A 17974-nucleotide genomic window follows, 5' to 3' on the forward strand; every position below is an offset into this window, starting at 1 on the left:
GCTCGGGGCGTGTGGGGCTGCCAGGAAGGACCTGGAGCTGCGCTGAGTGTGTCTGGCCCAACAGGTCGCCTGGCTGTGAGGAGAAGTATATCTGAACCGTCTTCTGGCTTGTTTTCTTCTTGTGTTTTGTTTTGTTTTTGTTTTTTTTTTCTGTTTTATGCTCACTGCAACCGAATTCTTTAGAGCCTCTCGGGATCAGCTGCTTGAAATGTTGAGCGCGGTTATGCCGGTGCGCTCGGCACGGCACAATCCTGTATCTGGGAGCTGACGCAGTGCCAGTTTTGTCATGGACACGACGTGGTTTTGTCAATAGATAAACTTTTTTAGTAAAGTAACAGCGTTATTAATGGGCCTCTAAGAATAACTAAAAGTAGGCACGTTGCAGAGAAACTTAACGCTTTTGCAGTTTAGGATAATCTAGAAGTACTTGTCATAACATTATGGCAATACCCTCCCTCGAAGCCTGCTTTGCAAGCTATCAAGCAGATGTTCCTAACATAAGTTTATGGGAGCGGAGCAGGAAATTTTAGTAAGAGAAACCTGACAGCTGCTCTTAAATATGCTAGATGTGCCTCCTGAGGATGAACTGAACAGAGTGTAATAGCCCTGATCTCACTGAATAGCCTTATTTATTCTTGGAAAAGCTCTTCCTTAGCTCTTGTCGCCAAAACATGTGCTGTTCCAGTACTGTCTCTTACTTTGATAGATCAGCATTTAGAATAAAACTTTTCTAGGGACTGTTGAATATTTGCAATTTGTTGTTTTTGTTTTACCCAGGGGAGACTATCTACGATGCTGCAAATTCTGTTACCCATTATGTGCGTTTGTCATTCTCGCGGCTTGTGTGGTAGCGTGTGTTGGCTTGGTCTGGATGCAGGTGGCTCTCAAGGAGGATCTGGATGCAATAAAGGACAAGTTTCGAACTAGTGAGTATAAATGTAACTATATATTTCATATTCTCTTTGTGCCATATGAAGAGCTTTAGTTGCCTGCCTGCTTATTCAAAGTTTCGAAGTACTGAGTAGACAAACTGTCCCTGAATTGAGGAGCCTCTAAGCCAAAAACACTCAGAGGCTGGGCAAATCGAAGGCAAATATTATATATTCTTGCCTGCTCTTTATCTTCTGAAGAGCAGGGACACTGGTCTAGGTGGGCTTGTAGTTGCCGGTACGTACATTTCTAACATTCCTGACTTTGATCTTGGGAGCGTCGTCTTCCAAAGGAAGCCCCTGTTTAGAAAGAAAAGGTTCTGATCAGCCCTGTAAAAGCAGCCTAGGGGATTTTGACACATATTTTTATTTTTATTTTTTTAATGAAAAAGAGTGCTCTTGTGTTGAGCTCTTTTAAAAGCCTCTAATACTTGCTATGGCATTACTGCAATTTGAATGTTGCTTCGGTATTATGCTTTTTCTTTGTATCCTCAGAGTGTTTATCTTGCTTGCATTGACCTTTTCTTGTCCAACTTTTGTGTTGTGTTGCATATGGTGTGGAGTTACATCATCTTTAATACTTTGAAGTATGGAGTTAACATGAAGCATTTTGCTTGTAGGTCTCGGGTTCTCCCTGTCCGTGTAAGATTTCAATATTGTAACTTCTGTAGTGCTGAGGTGTAATGAATGGTGAGATTTGCATGTCACGTATGCTCTTGGTTCTCTATCCCTCACCTCTGGACACAAGATATGTTTTGGTGCCTTATTTTAAACATTAAAATCCTATATATTGAAAAAGGCAAGGATAAGCTGAGGCGCTGTGTGAATGAAGCAGAAGAGTGAAGCTTAAGCATTCGGGCAGTCTCTAGCTGCCTTGGGGAACTTAGGTTTTGCCTGAGTAGCACCACTGTTGACTGCAGGTTTTGTCCCGTAACTTTGGTCTTCATCTTAGAATTTTTGTGCCCAGGACATGAAGGTGACCTTAAAATTAAGGCTGGTGAAATCAGTTCAAAAATGAGGAGGCTACTAGGGCTGGAGGTAAGCAGAGGGCTTGATTTGCTTGTGGTGAAAGAAGTTTTGAGGAAATGTGTATAGAAATTCTTTGCTGTTGGTGTTTAGGACTTCCTGTTTGGGTGTGTAACTGCTGTGAGATGGGGAGTTGTCTGTCAAGGTAGAACCAGCTGGATGCCTGGGAGCGAGAGAAAGCATTGCTGGTAGATGTGCTTTTCTATTAACTGATACTGAACTCTGAAAGTTAGCAGTAACTGAGCGTCCACCAGTTATGGAGGATACCTTCAGTTACAGATGCTGCGTTGTAGCTGTCAGGACACCAAACAGCTCTGCAGTAACTGTTTCTGTGTCCTGGGTAAGCTGCCTGCTGCTCTTCATGGACTGGTCTGCTTTTAAGTATGTACTGGCAGTAAAAATTTTGCACAGTGACAACATTTGTTGGCTTTGGTGTAGTTAAGTTTCATCATTCCTGTTCTACACAGACCTCTTTGTTAAAGCAGTTGTTCTCTCTGAGCTTGCTGTCTGGCAATTACAGATGTGCTTGTTTCTCTCCTTAATAGCTCTGATAGAAAAGCTGTGTATTTAATAGTTGGTCTAGTGATAAAATGCTCTCAGATTTCCTTACCACTATAATAACACGCCTAGAAGCTGGACGGGAGTCTCATAGTGAGCCACAGCATTAAAAACAACAACAAAAACCCAGCAAAAAGAGCCTGGTTCTAAAAGGTAACATTGTCCTTTGGTGAGATGGGTGAGTGGATGGAGAAACAAAGGTATGGGATCTGTCTGTCCTAGAGCAGGTTTGGAAAAAGAATCTTCCTTCTCTGAATCTCCATCCAGATTTTTTCCCAATAAGAGCAGATTCCCATGGCGGTATTTGGTAATGTTTTGTCATCCTTTGAACAAACTGAGTGTGGTACGAGTGCTTGTTAAAAATAAGACATCTTTGCATCTAATACGTTTGGGGTAGGGGAAAGTTATTGTAGTGTTTCCCTTTGGTTGTTAGTAATGATGCTAAAAATGCATATAACACTTAACTTTGCGAGCACTGCAAAAAACTCTTAAGTGGAGTCTCACTGTACACAGTGAGAGTGGCAGAACAGAAAATACTTTGTCTCAAAGAGCCTCTGAAGCATCAGATTCAGATTGACCTGCTTTTGTCAAATGCATAGTTAGCTCTTGGTCTGTTTTGGCCTTTCAAGGTCTTCCTTAACTGAATTTGGATCTTGAGTGATCAATGCAGGTTATTCTGTACCTAGAAATGACTTTTAGGGCTTGCTTCAAGAAAATGAAGTGGGTTTTTGAAGATGCATGCCTCTGCAGTTGTGTATATTTGGGCATCCACTCCATGGGCATGAAGCACTCCTGGAGACTTCCCTGTTGAACTGGATGGGTCACACATGGAAATTTGTTCTGGGAGCTGCAAGCTATGTACCATGTAGGTCCCACTGCTCTTCGCGATCCGTGGTCTGAATGATGCAGGTTTGTTGTGGAGCATTCCAGTGCTGCTTTACAGGGTGGAAGTGCAGGTTTTGGAGAACGCTGTCATCTCCATCTCAAAACCTTTGTTTATTTGTTTCCCAGATCTAGGGATTTAGGATTGCCTAACAGTGCTTGCAGCTAAACAGCTTAGTCACTGCAGACCTGGAAGAGCTGCATTTCTGAGGCTCACTTGAATTAGTTTGAGCTGCATGATTCCCTCTTCCTGTAGTATTAATTGCAGTAATAACTGACTTTATTGCCAGGGACCTTGTTTACTGATTTGTTTACCAACAGATGCTAGTGTATGAGCTTACTTTTTTTTTTTTTTTTTCCCCCAGTTGTCTTTCTGTCACATGGAACAGCTGTAATCACATTAATCTCTTTGGAATTCACTTCATCGCCAGCAGCCCCTTTGCAGGCTTGAAATGGGCACTGAGGTTCATTTCACGTGCCTCCTTTGCCCTGGTACCGTCGGCAGTTCTTATTTACAGTCCCTTTACTATTTCATGTCCCTCTGTGAAAGTAATGTAAAATAACTGCACTAAATAGACACCTACTGAGGCTTGCCAGAATGACAGTACTTTTGCAGTACGGTCTCTCTGGGTTCTCTCTGCAGACATTAGTACTCTTAAAAAAGAGCTGTCATTCTGAGCAAACACTTAATTCTGAATTGGCTGTAAACGCGTATGTAAAAACTGTTACTGCCTTCTTTCACTGCTGTAGATGTTGCTGCTTGTAATTTGTTTTCTGTCTTTCAATGTTGTTTACCTGGACTTTTGCGGGTTTTTTTAAAAACAAATTTATTTTTTTTTTTTTAGTGGAATCTAACCAAAAGACATCATTCCAAGAAATTCCTAAACTGAATGAAGATTTGGTGCAGAAGCAAAAGCAACTAGAACAAATCGAGACTGGAGAACTGGGGCTGAATAAAATTTGGATAAATATCACAGAGATCAATAAACAGGTGAGAGGGATCAGTGCTTGGTTTTGAAAAATAATAAAATATTCCATTCAATTTTATTTTTTCAGAAATGAATTTCAGTGCTGAGCTTTTATCTAAGGACTTCTGTGACCATATGCTAAACATCTATTTTTAAAGTTAAAATGGAATATAAGTCTCGTTATTAAACAAGCAAAAAACTTTGAGCATCCAGTTGGACTGGAAACTGTTCACAAAGAGGAGAAATAACACAACTAGCGGAAAGACTTCACACAGAACTGAAAAGAACCTGAGAACTATGCAGTTCTTAATTTTCCTGCCAAATAATCAGAATATTTATGATGAAAGATTTGACATTTCAAATTTCTGAGTGTGTCTGCAAACATTTCATACGCATGGAAGAAAGTTAGCTGAACCAGTGCAAGTTCATGTTGCTACAGATGAAGTACTGTTGTCTCGTGAATATAAAATCTGTTGTTACACATTTGGAATCTGAGCTGGTGTAAATCTTACCTCTGTTTACGCGGCTCGAACTAAGCCACTTAACAGAAAGCTGTTTCCTCAGCTGCTGTATTAACTCATGCTTCAAACAAAGCACCCAGCAAGGCTCTTATTAAAATTCTTGCCTTGGCGGATAAAAGTTCAGAGCTGCTCACAGTTAGTGGTATCAGGAGATGCGTGTGGGGAACCCTCCCTGACACTAGTGCTTTGGGTTTAATTTTAAAGAGTACTGAGGTGCCCGCTCAGATTGTTTTTTTTTTCAGTCCCATGCGGTGGTTAAGTGCTTAATGGTGCACAAGAATATGTTTGAAAATCTGACTTGCTTGCTTTTGCATGTGACAGTATGTGTTATCCACAGATATTTAGGTGCTTCATTGGACTTTCAGAACGCTATCACCTGCACCTGGACATTAAAGATACTTGCACATCGTTCTTGCAGGCTCTCAAGTTACTTCAGGGTCTGGTTACAATCTAAGCCAGCTCTTCTGGCGATCAAAATTTAGTTACTTTTTTTTTTTTTCCCCCCATGAATTGTTGGGATGTGCCACTGGGAATCATTTCAGCCAATATTCACAGCTGTGGAACCAGAGACTCTTCAAGCTGATCAGTGTTGGCCTAATGTAAAATCAGGATCTTGCCCATTTCCTCAGCTTGTGAAACAACTTGGGTTTTGTTTGGGTTTTGTTTGTTTTTTTGTTGTGTTTTTTTTTCTTTAACCAGAAGGAAGTGGGATTTATCTGCTCTACTTTTGTGTTGTCAAATCAAGAAGAAATTATTTTTCTGTTTTGACTACTGATGGCTACAAATTGATCTTAAAGTGATAGTGTTAGCAATTAATGACTAGCATGTAGTTGTTTTTAATTTATTTGACAACCTCTTGGTTGGAATGAACAAGTAATCTTGAAGACCCATTGAATAACTGGCTGTCTGGGTCAAGCAGTTGACAGAAATTGAGCTAAGCCACTGTACCTAGATTGTCACTGTTCCACCTCTGTAGCAGAAGGTTTGGGTGACAAGTGTAACTTCTTTGCCCGTCACTCAGCTAGAGAAGTTGCATGGCTTTGCTGGGTTTTGTCAGGCAGGTTTGATTACTAAATAGGAAGCGGATGACTGTTTTCTCTGCGTAAGGGCTTCTTGCACAATATTTTAAATCTTTCTTGGGCAACAGTCTCTCTAAGGGGATGAATGTGAAATGGACAGAAGGTACCTTTTTGAAAAGAGGGGGCTTCTATGGCTTTCGTTCAGTTTTTAAAAAGAAATCTTGCTTCTGTTGCAAGAGGCAGAATATTTTTAATGGAGCCTCGGCAAGACTTCTAACCTAGAGACAGGGGTGTTTTGTGTGTGTGTACATGTATAATTTTGTCTTGCCTTATGTTTTTAATGTTACAAATTAAGTTATTAGTACTGGGGAAGGTCAGAATCAGGATTATGTCGGCTAATTCTGAATATTCCTCTTTGTTTTTAGATATCACTATTGACCTCAACAGTGAATCATCTCAAAAACAATATAAAGTCTGCTTCTGATCTGATTTCTCTTCCTCTCACAGTAGAGAAACTAGAGAAGGCAAGTACTGTACATGTGGCTGTTACTAAACGCGTTCTGTGCGGCTAAGCTGCAGCTGGGCTCTTGGGGACAGCAGTGGCAACAGGAGTTACCTGAATTGCATGTGAGGAATATTTCCTTCTCTTGCTTTTGAATTGGACTTCATATACTTGATATTGTATGGTCCTACGATAACATATGGCAGGTAAAAAATTTGAAGGCCTTGTTTGTCCCTTTCTGGAGATGTATTTGGTTATATTATGCTGTCACTTCTTTACCTTGGAGCTGATCTTTCTGGATGCTTTACTTCAGGTTGCTATTCTTAATATCATTTAAGACAGTTGCAAAAATTCTGCAATTTTACAACTCTGCTTGCAAATAGGTGGCTTGTTTAGCTTTTTTAATTGGAAAAGAAAATGGATTGCTTTCTGGAAAACATCTTCATCTTGGGCAGTATGTAGTTCTACATCTGACTCTGCATTTACAATCTTGAGGCGGGTAGGGGTCTATCCTGGGAGCTGTGTGCCTGGAACATTAGCGTGGGAGCTTTCTTGGTGTTCAGCACATGCACAGCAAAACATGAGTTGTATTGGGATGTTTTTCTGGCAATCCCTTGAAAGATGGGCGCTACTGGGTGACACAAACTTACTTCTAAAGTGACTCTCTTAATATAGTGTCTTACCGCGTGCCTTAGCTGAGCGTTCTTTACCAAAGAGCTGTCCTGTTTATTTTGGTAAGAAGAATGACGTGTTGAAACTTCCCTGGCTCTTCCATGGCAGTTCTGTTTATTTAGCAATAAACATTTATATTGGGCTAACACTTAACACTATAACATTTATATTGGTTGGTCCAGTCCTTGTGGCTCTTACGGGTTTCCACTTCTCCTTTCCTATCCCTTCAAAATTAACGTATAATCAACAAGCTAGTCGTATTGAAAGCAATTAGTGTGGTTTGGCTGATCAGGCTGCAAGGATTTCTTTTTCTGGGAGGAGTATGAAGCTATTTCCTAAGCTTCTAATTAGCTGTTATGAGCATGCTGGATTTTCACTGTGTCATATCAGAAGTCAGTCTTAAGGAGTACATATTCTGGAACCTGCACCTGCTTTATATACATATATGTATAATATCGAAAAACCTTGTTGTCATCTTGCTGCCTTCAGTACTGTCAGGACAGTTCAGTGATATGCTGAGCAGCAATGCTTTTTCATGTTGAAATAAGTCCATCTTTGGTCACGCTTCATGAAAATCAAAGATCTTGGGCACTTTAGAGTTCTTTCCAGTCTCTTCTGTTGAGTCTAAGTAGGGTGTTAGAAGAGGCATCTGTTTCCACTGCTCACTTGATGCCATCTTGTTTGCATTTATGTTTTGGAAGGTTGATATAATAAAAACAGAGCTGAAATCCTCCCAGGAGGTATATTGGGAGGTGTTGAGTGTAGAAAATCTATTCTGAGGCTTAAATACAATAGTTTTAATGGTTTGTAAGTGTGACGTTAATGAAAAGCAATGGGTTTCAAAACTTGAACTTTTTTTTGACCTCTGTGTGTATGCTGCACTACCTTCTGTCACACAGGAGAACATCAGTGGGTGTAGGTGGGTGGCCTGGCTTTTGATAGCCCTGGTGGAAAAACCTCTTGCTCAACTGTCCATTGCATCCAGCTGGCTTCGGAATTACCTGCCTTTCTTGGAAGAAGTCATCTATCAGCAGTCCTGGCTAACCGGGGGAGGTCCCGGTTGACTGGAGGTTGGCAAATGTGATGCTCATCTACAAGAAGGTCTGGAAGGAGGATCTGGGGAACTACAGGCCTGTCAGCCTGACCTTGGTGTCAGGGAAGGTTATGGACAGATCGTCTTGAGTGCCATCATGTGGCACATACAGGACAACCAGGTGATCAGGCCCAGTCAGCATGGGTTTATGAAAGGCAGGTCCTGCTTGACAAACCTGATCTCCTTCTATGACAAGGTGACCTGCTTAGTGGATGAAGGAAAGGCTGTGGATGTTGTCTACCTAGACCTTAGTAAAGCCTTTGACACTGTTTCCCACAGCATTCTCCTGGAGAAACTGGCTGCTCATAGCTTGGGCAGGCATAATCTTTGCTGGGTAAGAAACGGGCGAGATGGCCGGGCCCGAAGAGTGGTGGTGAATGGAGTCAAATCCAGTTGGCATCTAGTCACAAGTGGTGTTCCCCAGGGCTCAGTGTTGGGGACCAGCCCTGTTTAGTATCTTTATTAGTGATCTGGATGGGGGGGGATTGAACGCACCATCAGTGAGTTTGCAGATGACACCAAGTTGGGTGGGAGTGTTGATCTGCTTGAGGGTAGGATGGCTGTACAGAGGGATCTGGACAGGGTGGATCGATGGGCTGAGGCCAATTGTACAAGGCTGAACAAGGCCAAGTGCCGGGTCCTGCGCTTGGGTCACCACAACCCCATGCAGCTCTAGAGGCTTGGGGTTGGTTTGTATCGGAGATAGCGTGGCCAGCAGGACTAGGGAAGTGATTGTCCCTCTGTACTTGGTACTGGTGGGGCCGCACCTCAAATACTGTGTTCAGTTTTGGACCCCTCACTACAAGAAAGGCATTGAGGTGCTGGAGCATGTCCAGAGAAGGGCAACGAAGCTGGTGAGGGGTCTGGAGGACAAGTCTTCTGAGGAGCAGCTGAGGGAACTGGGGTGGTTTAGGCTGGAGAAAAGGAGGCTGAGGGGAGACCTTATTGCTCTGTGCAACTACCTGAAAGGAGGTTGTAGGGAGGTGGGGGTGGACCTCTTCTATCAAGTAACAAGCGAAAGGACAAGAGGAAATGGCCTCAAGTTGCACCAGGAGAGGTTTAGGTTGGATATTAGGAAAATTTCTTCACTGAAAGGGTTGTCAAGCATTGGAAGAGACTGCCCAGGGAAGTGGTGGAGTCCCCATCCTTGGAGGTGCTTGAGGGGTGTAGATGTGGTGCTTAGGTACATGGTTTACAGGGGGACTTGGCAGTATTAGGTTCACGGTTGGACTTGACGATCTTAAAGGTCCTTTCCAACCTAAATGATTCTCTGAAAAGGCTGCTGTGCTTTTGGCTTTCTTAAGCCTTATTCCCAGTAGGTACTGTTCCTGAAAATGGGGAGCTGCCTGCTGGTGTTAAGAGTCCTGAAGGATTACTGAGGGAGTTCCTCTTGGACAGCGGCTTTTGTTCAGACTGATGAAAGGTGCTAAAGGTGTCCTGAGGTCCTCCAGGGCAGAGACTGCTTACTGAACCTGTGTTCAGACTTGCAAAATGAAGAGCTGGGGGAAGGTTTGTGTGGATTTTGTTTGAATATAGTCTGTGTAGCTAGAGGGTCACTTCAGTGCCTTAAGAGCGTATGAGCATAGCAGAGTCACAGGAAAAGGGGAGTTTTAGATGGATTCCGTTTGTTTTGACGATTGAAGAAAGTATTAAAAATGGCATGAGAAGCACAGGGCCATGCTCTGTCCCACTACTGTGACTTCCACTAGTGTTTGTGGATGCCCTAGCTGACAATCTTACTCTGATAGGTGCTATGCTGTCAGCTGCTAAAACACCAGTGCAGCTCTACGGAATAGTTACTTTCTAAAGTTAGAGCTGAGGGTAAGGGGAGTTCACATAGGTGAAGGTAAGGGAAGGATGAGACAGGAGTAGTCAGGAGCAAAGGCGGCTGTTGGAGTGTGCTGGCTGCACCTGCTCAATTCACAGGGGCTTCCCTGATGCTTCAGAGCTATTCTTTCATTTTTAAAATGGCAATACTTGCTTGAAAAATCTAAGCTGCAACCTTTGGCACACTAGTTTAGCAGTGTGTGATGTGTCTGATGGGTAGCCCTGAAAGACAATTAAGGCAGGATAAATCGGTGATGTCAGCATCTTTGTGTTCAATATGAATACTCCACGTAGAGAGGACGTAAGGAGTCTTCATATCAGTATTATTATTATTTTTTTTTTAATTAATGCCAGAACATCTGTATTGTTTTGGGAGTGGGAGTAGCAAACCCGCAATTTTGGTTGTCTATCTTAAGCTTTCATGGTGCAGAGTGTGTCTTTGTTTATTGTCCTGGAGATGTGACTGGTATAATTTGTAGTTTTGTCTGCAAAGAAAGTTCTGAATACTTCAAATTCATGTGCCTATTTTTGTGGCAGTCTGCCTGCCGTTTCATTAACAAAACATTGCTTTTAGCAGATTGAAACTTTAGGACAGTGCAGTTTGAGGAAGGCTGAGATTTTTGTCATCTTCTTTATTCCAGACTGTAGCGAACATAGGTAGCACGCTTACCAGTGTTTCTCATGATGTTGAAAATATACAGACAGCTATTGAAGAATACAAGAAATCCACAGAAATACTCCAGAATGATGTGGTAAGAAAACGTACTGATTTAACGCTCTGTTTTAATGGTTACCTGCTTAATATGAAGCAAGTTGAAAAACTGTGTGGATTTCTTCCTTATGTCTTCAAAATACTTCGGAAGTTTCAGTAGGTATTGGTTTGCACATTAACAAGTTAATCTTCTAATCCCTGTGTGGCACCTCCTGTATGGTACCAGGTATGTATTTCTCTGGAGTCAGAATTGTTGGTCCCTTTGACGCTTCTTATCCTGCAGATTTTTGCTTCCTACTGCACAGATGTGGAGCCTTGGGAATCTCTGTTTCTGTGCGATGCAGGGTACTGCTTATGGTAACTGTCCGCACTCTTTTAGGATTCGGGATGGTGGAAGCGTTGAGATAGTTTGTTGGCTGAATTAAGGATGTATATAAGGATGAAATTACTGACCATCTTTACCAGAAAGTACTCACTGTATTTACACTGACCTCTTACTTGGGGTTAACAAACTGAGCCAATAATTAAAGTTTTTCAGCTAAACTGCAATACTTTCATAAGAATATTTGCAGATAAAATCTAAATTTAGACACGTTATAAAACTTGATTCAGTCAGTGGGTGCTAAGAAAACATTGCAGATATGGCAGTGTGTATGGTAGCAGTGAAATATGTATCATAATACTTCGTTAAAGGGAGAAGAGCTAATTAGGAGGGTTTAATTAAAATAAATTTGGACCTTAGGTGTTTGAAAGACAAAACTCTGTATTAGCCTAGTTAAAATGCTGCATGCACAACAGGCATGCGTGACTATAATTGTAGAAAAACATCCTTAGTTACAGCCTGCCAGTTATTAAAAACTTAGGTTGTTTTTTTTTTTTTACAGGCATTTGGTAACATAATTTTCTACTTCCTTCCTTAGAAAGAATTAAAACAGATACCTTCACTTCCTTCCACTGTTGTGCCAAGGACTGAGAGAAATCAGACAGAAAACTGCAAAAAGGTATTTTTCTCCCTTGCATAAGGAATATTGGCACAAGTACTGCTGATAGGTAACTCTTTGGTGTTTTGCAATACTGTAGTGTACAAAAAGGTATGTTTTTTATCAAGACAATACAGATAGCATCCTTCAAAACAAAACAGGAGATAATTTTGCTGTAGTTTGTTCTTGTGTATGTGCAAGCAGAAGAATACCTTAGTGTGAGAGTAGGTTTTTTTTGTGTTCCAACTGGGTGAGGAATAAAAGACTGAAACAAATATCCAACAAATTATAGGTGTACTTTACTCATGTAAATGGAAATGAGTTAAAGGATTTTTATGGAGTGGATTTTATGGCAGGTACTTACCAATCCTTGCAAATTTGAGAGTGGCATGTATCGAGCCACCCTCAGTGTAACGAGGTGAGGAAAGCAGGGATTCAGCTACAACAACAACAACAACAAAAGGATAACATGTGGGTGTTTAGCCAAATGGGTTGGAATGGAACAACTGCATTCATTTACATTTAATACAGTTGATATCTTCCTCAAAAATGAATCTTGCTTATAAACACGCCAAATACGTGCTTTCTTGGGAAAAATAGTTGGTATGGTTATTAAGCTTGCCCTGGAAAATTAGATGAATAGGCTTTCTGTGTTTGCTGGCACAGCTGAAGTGATTACATTAGCAACAAAGAGGTTAGCCCTGAGGGAGACCCTCAGCTTCAAACTTTGAAAGCTGGAATAACTTTATGGAAGCTTCCACTTGGATGTTTTCAGCGGTGTTGGTGGAGAGCCAATCTGAAGGGTGCCCAGTTAAACTGGGTCAGTCACCATGTTGTTCATAGCAAGAGCTCTGCAGAGGTTGAGTGAACTGATGCGTGCTGGTTTTATATTTCAGGAAAGCCAGTCACTGCATGCAGCTTTGGAAGAGCTAAATAATACTGTAGCGGCGTACCAAAAGTTGAATGACCTCAAGCTTCTGAATGTGGATTCAGCCATTGGTAACCTTAGCCGGGAGGTTATGCTGTTAGAAAACTCTCCCCTTGCTGTGAATAATCTGGACAAAAGAGAGAACTTGTCCACCAGCGTGGTAAGTATTTGATGACTAAGGGTGTCTGCCCAGGCTAGTAGTTTCAATACTTTGTATACATTACAGACAAAGCTTTTCAAACCTAACTAAAGAAAATGTTAGAATGAAACTCGAGACACTTAGTATTTCATTTTAAAGGCTAGAATTTGTTCCATGTTTCTGAGCAGATAACCAATGTTAAGAGTATCTCTGAAGTAGTAATTTCTTCCCTGCCGAATGTACAGAAAAATGTCCAAAACACTGTGACATTTAATACTTTGACTGCTTAATGGGACGCGATTCACAAACCTCTTTAGCTATGTTTTAGGAAGGTGCTCTGGCATGGGTCTGTTAAAACCACTGAGGAGCTAGGTGGGCCTCTGGATTGTTCAGCGGTGCTTAACGCTAAAAAAAAATATAAAAATTAATACTAAATATGTTCATAAATTCTTCCAGTGCTTTCTGTGTGCCATACTGGTGCCGGTCTCTGAGAATGCTAAACATACAGAACACAATAAGGAACATGCTGACCTTGCTGTGGTAAATTGCATAACCCACTTTCTTCATGTTAATTCTAGCATGTATTTGTCCTGTCTTTTTTCCTGCTTCATGCCTGCCAAATTTGAAGGAAAGCAACTCTTTTGTAGAAAAGTAACAAGCACATGAATAAACGCGGCTCCCCTCTGTTTTTCCTGTAGGGGAATGATGCAACTACCTCTCGAAAAATGGAAAATGAAGATAAACTAGATAATGAAACTCATTCAAATAAAGAACTGAAGGTAAAGTATGGAAACACAAATTACACTGGATTAGTAGAGCATGTAATTGTCTTTGTGATCATGTTTAAGTGAGACTCAATTGAGGAAAGATCTGCAAGCAGGCTAGTCTGATCAAGTTTCTTTTAAAAGTCCAGAGTAGAAGGACAGCTTATCCACCCCGTTTTGGGGACAGGAAGTCAATTAGGATGGACAAAAAGTTGTAATAAATGAAAGTCTTGCCATTCTGACTACGTATGGGATAACATAGCAGAGCTGCGATAATATCCTTCTGTGCAGCTGAAAGAATCTTGAGAGGTTCAGACCGTGTGCCGGTGGAAGAGGGGACTCTGGCAGCGACCTCATTTGAGCACCCATTGCCATGCTCTCAGCAAAGCTAGCCTGGCTGTTGTGGGTTTGCCCCATAAATGGGGTTACGGCGTTTATCTAGGTTTAAAAACTTTCTCGGGTTGACATAGAGAAACTTTGCGCTAGTGGAGTCTAGGAACTGAGGAAAGCTGCTTCTCCGTAATGATGTGATGACTGACTGTGAGCGAGTTTAACAGACTGAGTGGCCAAATTGTGAGCTGGGACTAAAAGGCAGTGCTGCTGAGGTTAGTTTCCATCTTCTGGAAAGAAGGCAGGTGAGTGAACTGGCTACGCTGTGAGTTCTAGGCTTGGACTGATGTGAACTCAACCTGTCATCTGGAATCGACTCATAAAAGCAGCAAAGATGCTCCAGATTAATAAATGCTGTGGTTTTACTTTGACAGAGATATGGCGACTCCTGCACTAAGGTAGTCAGTACTGCAGACAAACATTTGAAACAATTATGCAATTCAATTTATGTATAAATGTTTGCTCCAAGTGTGTTTGACTGTTTTATATTATAGTTTTTCAGTGTTGCTCATTTATATAAGAAATATGGAAATTAAATGTCAGATTGTTTTGAAATCAGTGTCTGCAAAGTAGTTGCCTACTTTTCAGGTTGAGGTACCAATTCTATTGTTGTCTTACAGACCATGTGAATTTATTCCTTACATCTTTCCATAGATTTTTTTTTTCTTTTTTTTTTTTTAAATCTTGTTTACCATGTTAAGCTTGATTAGCCTGGAGACCTCCAAGTCACTCAAAAGTACTTACATATTTTAAATTACTTCTTTTCCTGATCTTCTCCATCTACTGAAGGGTGCTTTTTAAGGATTTTTTTTTTTTTTTTCTGCATATGCAGGAAACAGGAACTAGAGATTCTCAGGTATCAAAACTAAGAGAGAAGCTTCAGCTGATCAGTGCTCTTGCAGGCAAGCCAGAAAATGACAGACCCATTGAGACATCGAAGAATGGTAAGAATGTTGTATAATAATAATAATAATCCATAAACCTGAAAGTTCCCTGTGTAATTCAAAGAATAACAAATGAAGGTGGATAATTTAGACTGTTCCTTAAGATTTTGGTAAGGATTATTTCATTTAAAGTGGTAGGAAACTGATGGCTCTAAACCAGAGAGCTATATATGATTACAAAAGTTTGAAGGTGACTTTTCATGTGCATAGCAGGATTCACGTGCATCAGTAGCTTGTGTTTGAAGGCATACAGTGATTAACCTGTAGAAATTTATACCCAGCAACATCTATTTTTGCTTTTTCAAAATCTAAGTGTAACATAGAGGAAAGGTGTGCGTCTGCTGACTTGTCTCAGTTCTGCACTTTTGCTGTATACATTCAGGTAGGGCTGAAGATAAGATTTAAAATACTTCCATTACAGTAGAACTGTGCTGCTTGTTCATTTGCTAAGCAGCACCTTGGATGTTTAGACCTTGCTGTTGGGGAAGACAGATACCTGCAGTGACAAGGTGAAAACAACCCAGGTGGGCAGATGTAATTAACTTAATAAAGCTTGTTCAGCACTTTCAGACTGGGAAGTAGAAAGCATTTGCTAGTCATTTGTTGTATGTGGTTTACAAATACACATCTCCTCCTACAGCATGAAAGATTAAAGCTGTGTAACTGTCCAAAAAAAAAGTTTCCTTCCTTCTCTTCTTCTAGTTATTGGTAAAAGGGGACAACACTGCTGTATCCTAAAACTATTTTACAGCATTCTTATGCCATACAGCATCTATGATGCCAAAAAAATATTATTGGATTTTTTTTTGTTTGTTTCTGCTAACTGGAATTCCGTGGTGTTAGTAAGACTAATAGAAATTGTTTTGTACCAGTTGAAAGTAGTCTGAGTACTACGGCAAAGCCCACAGACCTTTCAAGGCTGGCTTCAAGGTCAGCTGATGACAACACAGAGAGTAACGGGCAGCTGAGACATCTGTCCTTACCAGGAATTTCCAGCATCAAAGGTATGTCCTTTCTAGGCTGACCTTCTCTTTTTTTTGAATATTTCATGTAAATGTTTAGGACACAGTAAGTATAAGTGGAATTATGGTAGCGTGTCTGGGCATTCTGGGAGAAGTAAGGTCAATTTTTTTTTTAAAGTAATTAAATAAAAAAGAAAAGACTAGTGTGTAAAAAAAAAAAAAACAAAACCAAAAAAAAAACCAAACAAAACCCCAAAAACCCCAAAAACAAAAAAGAACCCAAAAAAAAAAAAAACAAACCCCAAAAACCAAACAAAAAAACACACAAAACCCCCCCCCAAACTGGGATTGGAACAGGATGTGAATTGTAATTGTTGTGAATGCCCCAGAGTTTGAGAGAGAAGTCAAGGGCAGAATTAGGGTGCTGAAGGAAAACAAAGTGGGTGTGAGCGTGTATGTTTTGGGTTGTTTTCTTTTCTTTATTTTTTTTAAGAGAACACTTGCCTGGTCAAATGAATGGTTTCTGGGTCTTGCTGTTCAGTCTCTTCAGCTACTGAAGCTTTGCATCAGGAAATGAATAGACAGTTTTCCCTTTATATCATCTGTGCTGTTGGTATAGCAACAGTCATTCGGAGCTTGCTTTTGTGGAGGATAACTGCATCTGTATGCAGTTTGTGGTTGTAGAATGGGCTATTAGTCGTGGCCAGAAATAGGGATTACTTTTTTTCAGATTTAATCTAATTTAATCCAGAAATGTTCATGCTTTTTTTTTTTCTTTTTTTTTTTCTCCTAAACTGTTACTGATAGTTTGCGACAACACACAGGGCAAACTACATACTTGGGGATGCTTTATTTAATTAACTTAATTAAAGGTAGTAAGACATAGTGCAGTAAAACTGGAAGAGCAGTTTATAGGATATTCCGTTGTACTGAAAGGAGCTACTTTTAAACCCTTGTTCTCTTTGCAGATCTTCAGAATTTGTTTGAAAAAGCAACTGAAGATGCTGATGGAAAACTGTCCTATGAGGATCTTCAAAAGCTGCTTGGCTCTACAGCCCAAGAGTCACAGAGCTTTAAGAAATTTGACACGGACGGAGATGAGAAATACTCATTACAAGAACTGAGATTAGCTTTAGGTGTATAGGAGATATATTTAGAAATGTGATACTGGTGGATGCTACTGTAGCTAAAGGAAACTACGGGACATGAGAAACTACGTCTGCACTTTCCCAGTGTTTTACTGATCTTTGGAGCTAAATTACTGTACACATTGCCACCTCTTTTTTTCGGTTGCATTTATTGAAAAAAAAAAAAAATTCACAAATTTATATGTTGATAAGACATAATATTGGGACTGTGTTAAAATCCAGAAAATTCCCAAACTTTGAAACGTTTTCCTCTCATTCTTTCCTTTTCAAGGAAGTTCTTCTTTTTAATTTTAAAAGTGTACATACTAAAATAAAACTATGGTTTTATATTTCACTGAAATTTGCCTTAAATTAGAGAGCTGCACTTTATGTAGAGCAGAATGAAATCTGTCTTATAAAGATGGGCTTCTTCTGCTTGTAAATATTTGAGATAGAGTAAATTACACATGTCTAAGGGGAAGTTTGTGTCAGTGGCCGTGTTGGTACTAAGCTGTTTATAATGAGAGCCTGAGCCTAAAAGGGGTGGTTAAGAACTTCAGCTAAATTTCTAATTTTGACTAAGTATAACCATGAATGAATTTGGACTCAGAGGAAAGCAGGAGTGGTAAATCATGCCCATCTATAGCAGGATTTATTTTTTAAAGGGAAGAGTTGAAAGTTTTTATACCGTGAGCCTACAGGAGCAATTACCTGCCAAGTGCTTGGGTTTTCACTTCAGCATTCTTTTAGCTTTGCTGTATTGCATCCAGATTACATTTTGTGAGATGAGCCTATATGTTTTTAAACACATAGAAAGTACTGAATATTTTTAACAGATGCTTAAGACGTGAAAGTCTACAACGCAACCTGCAGAGTAGCACCTGAATAAATAGTTCATGCCTTGGGTGTGATCAGCAGTGTGGTGACAGTCTTGCTGACTGGTCACTGGAGATCTTCTGGACGGCATTGCTGGTGCTGCAGGTTTCTTCCATCCGCTGTTGTTGGGGTCACTGATGAAGCTCTCCCCGAGG

The 17974-nt window shown here is 40.5% G+C and overlaps 2 protein-coding genes across 2 annotated transcripts in view; one reads left to right on the plus strand and one right to left on the minus strand.

The window, feature by feature from the left end:
* The window catches only part of LOC104286261 (cytochrome P450 4B1-like), a 14573-nt gene extending 13758 nt beyond the window's left edge, over nt 1-815 (minus strand). Inside the window, exon 1 of the mRNA XM_009884839.1 lies at nt 774-815. Coding sequence (XP_009883141.1) covers nt 774-815 — 42 coding nt within the window. The remainder of the gene's footprint in view (nt 1-773) is intronic.
* Nucleotides 816-871: 56 nt separating this feature from the next.
* Nucleotides 872-17399, plus strand: EFCAB14 (EF-hand calcium binding domain 14). The gene is made up of 10 exons (XM_009884641.1): nt 872-926; nt 4241-4386; nt 6329-6427; nt 10639-10746; nt 11630-11710; nt 12586-12777; nt 13455-13535; nt 14743-14854; nt 15727-15858; nt 16785-17399. The coding sequence occupies exons 1-10, from the start codon at nt 872-874 to the stop codon at nt 16958-16960; spliced, it is 1182 nt and encodes a 393-aa protein (XP_009882943.1). The 3' UTR covers nt 16961-17399.
* Nucleotides 17400-17974: the final 575 nt, after the last annotated feature.

This window comes from Charadrius vociferus, unplaced genomic scaffold (genome assembly GCF_000708025.1).
Source record: "Charadrius vociferus isolate BGI_N301 unplaced genomic scaffold, ASM70802v2 scaffold163, whole genome shotgun sequence".
In the NCBI taxonomy this organism is placed as follows: Eukaryota; Metazoa; Chordata; class Aves; order Charadriiformes; family Charadriidae; genus Charadrius; species Charadrius vociferus.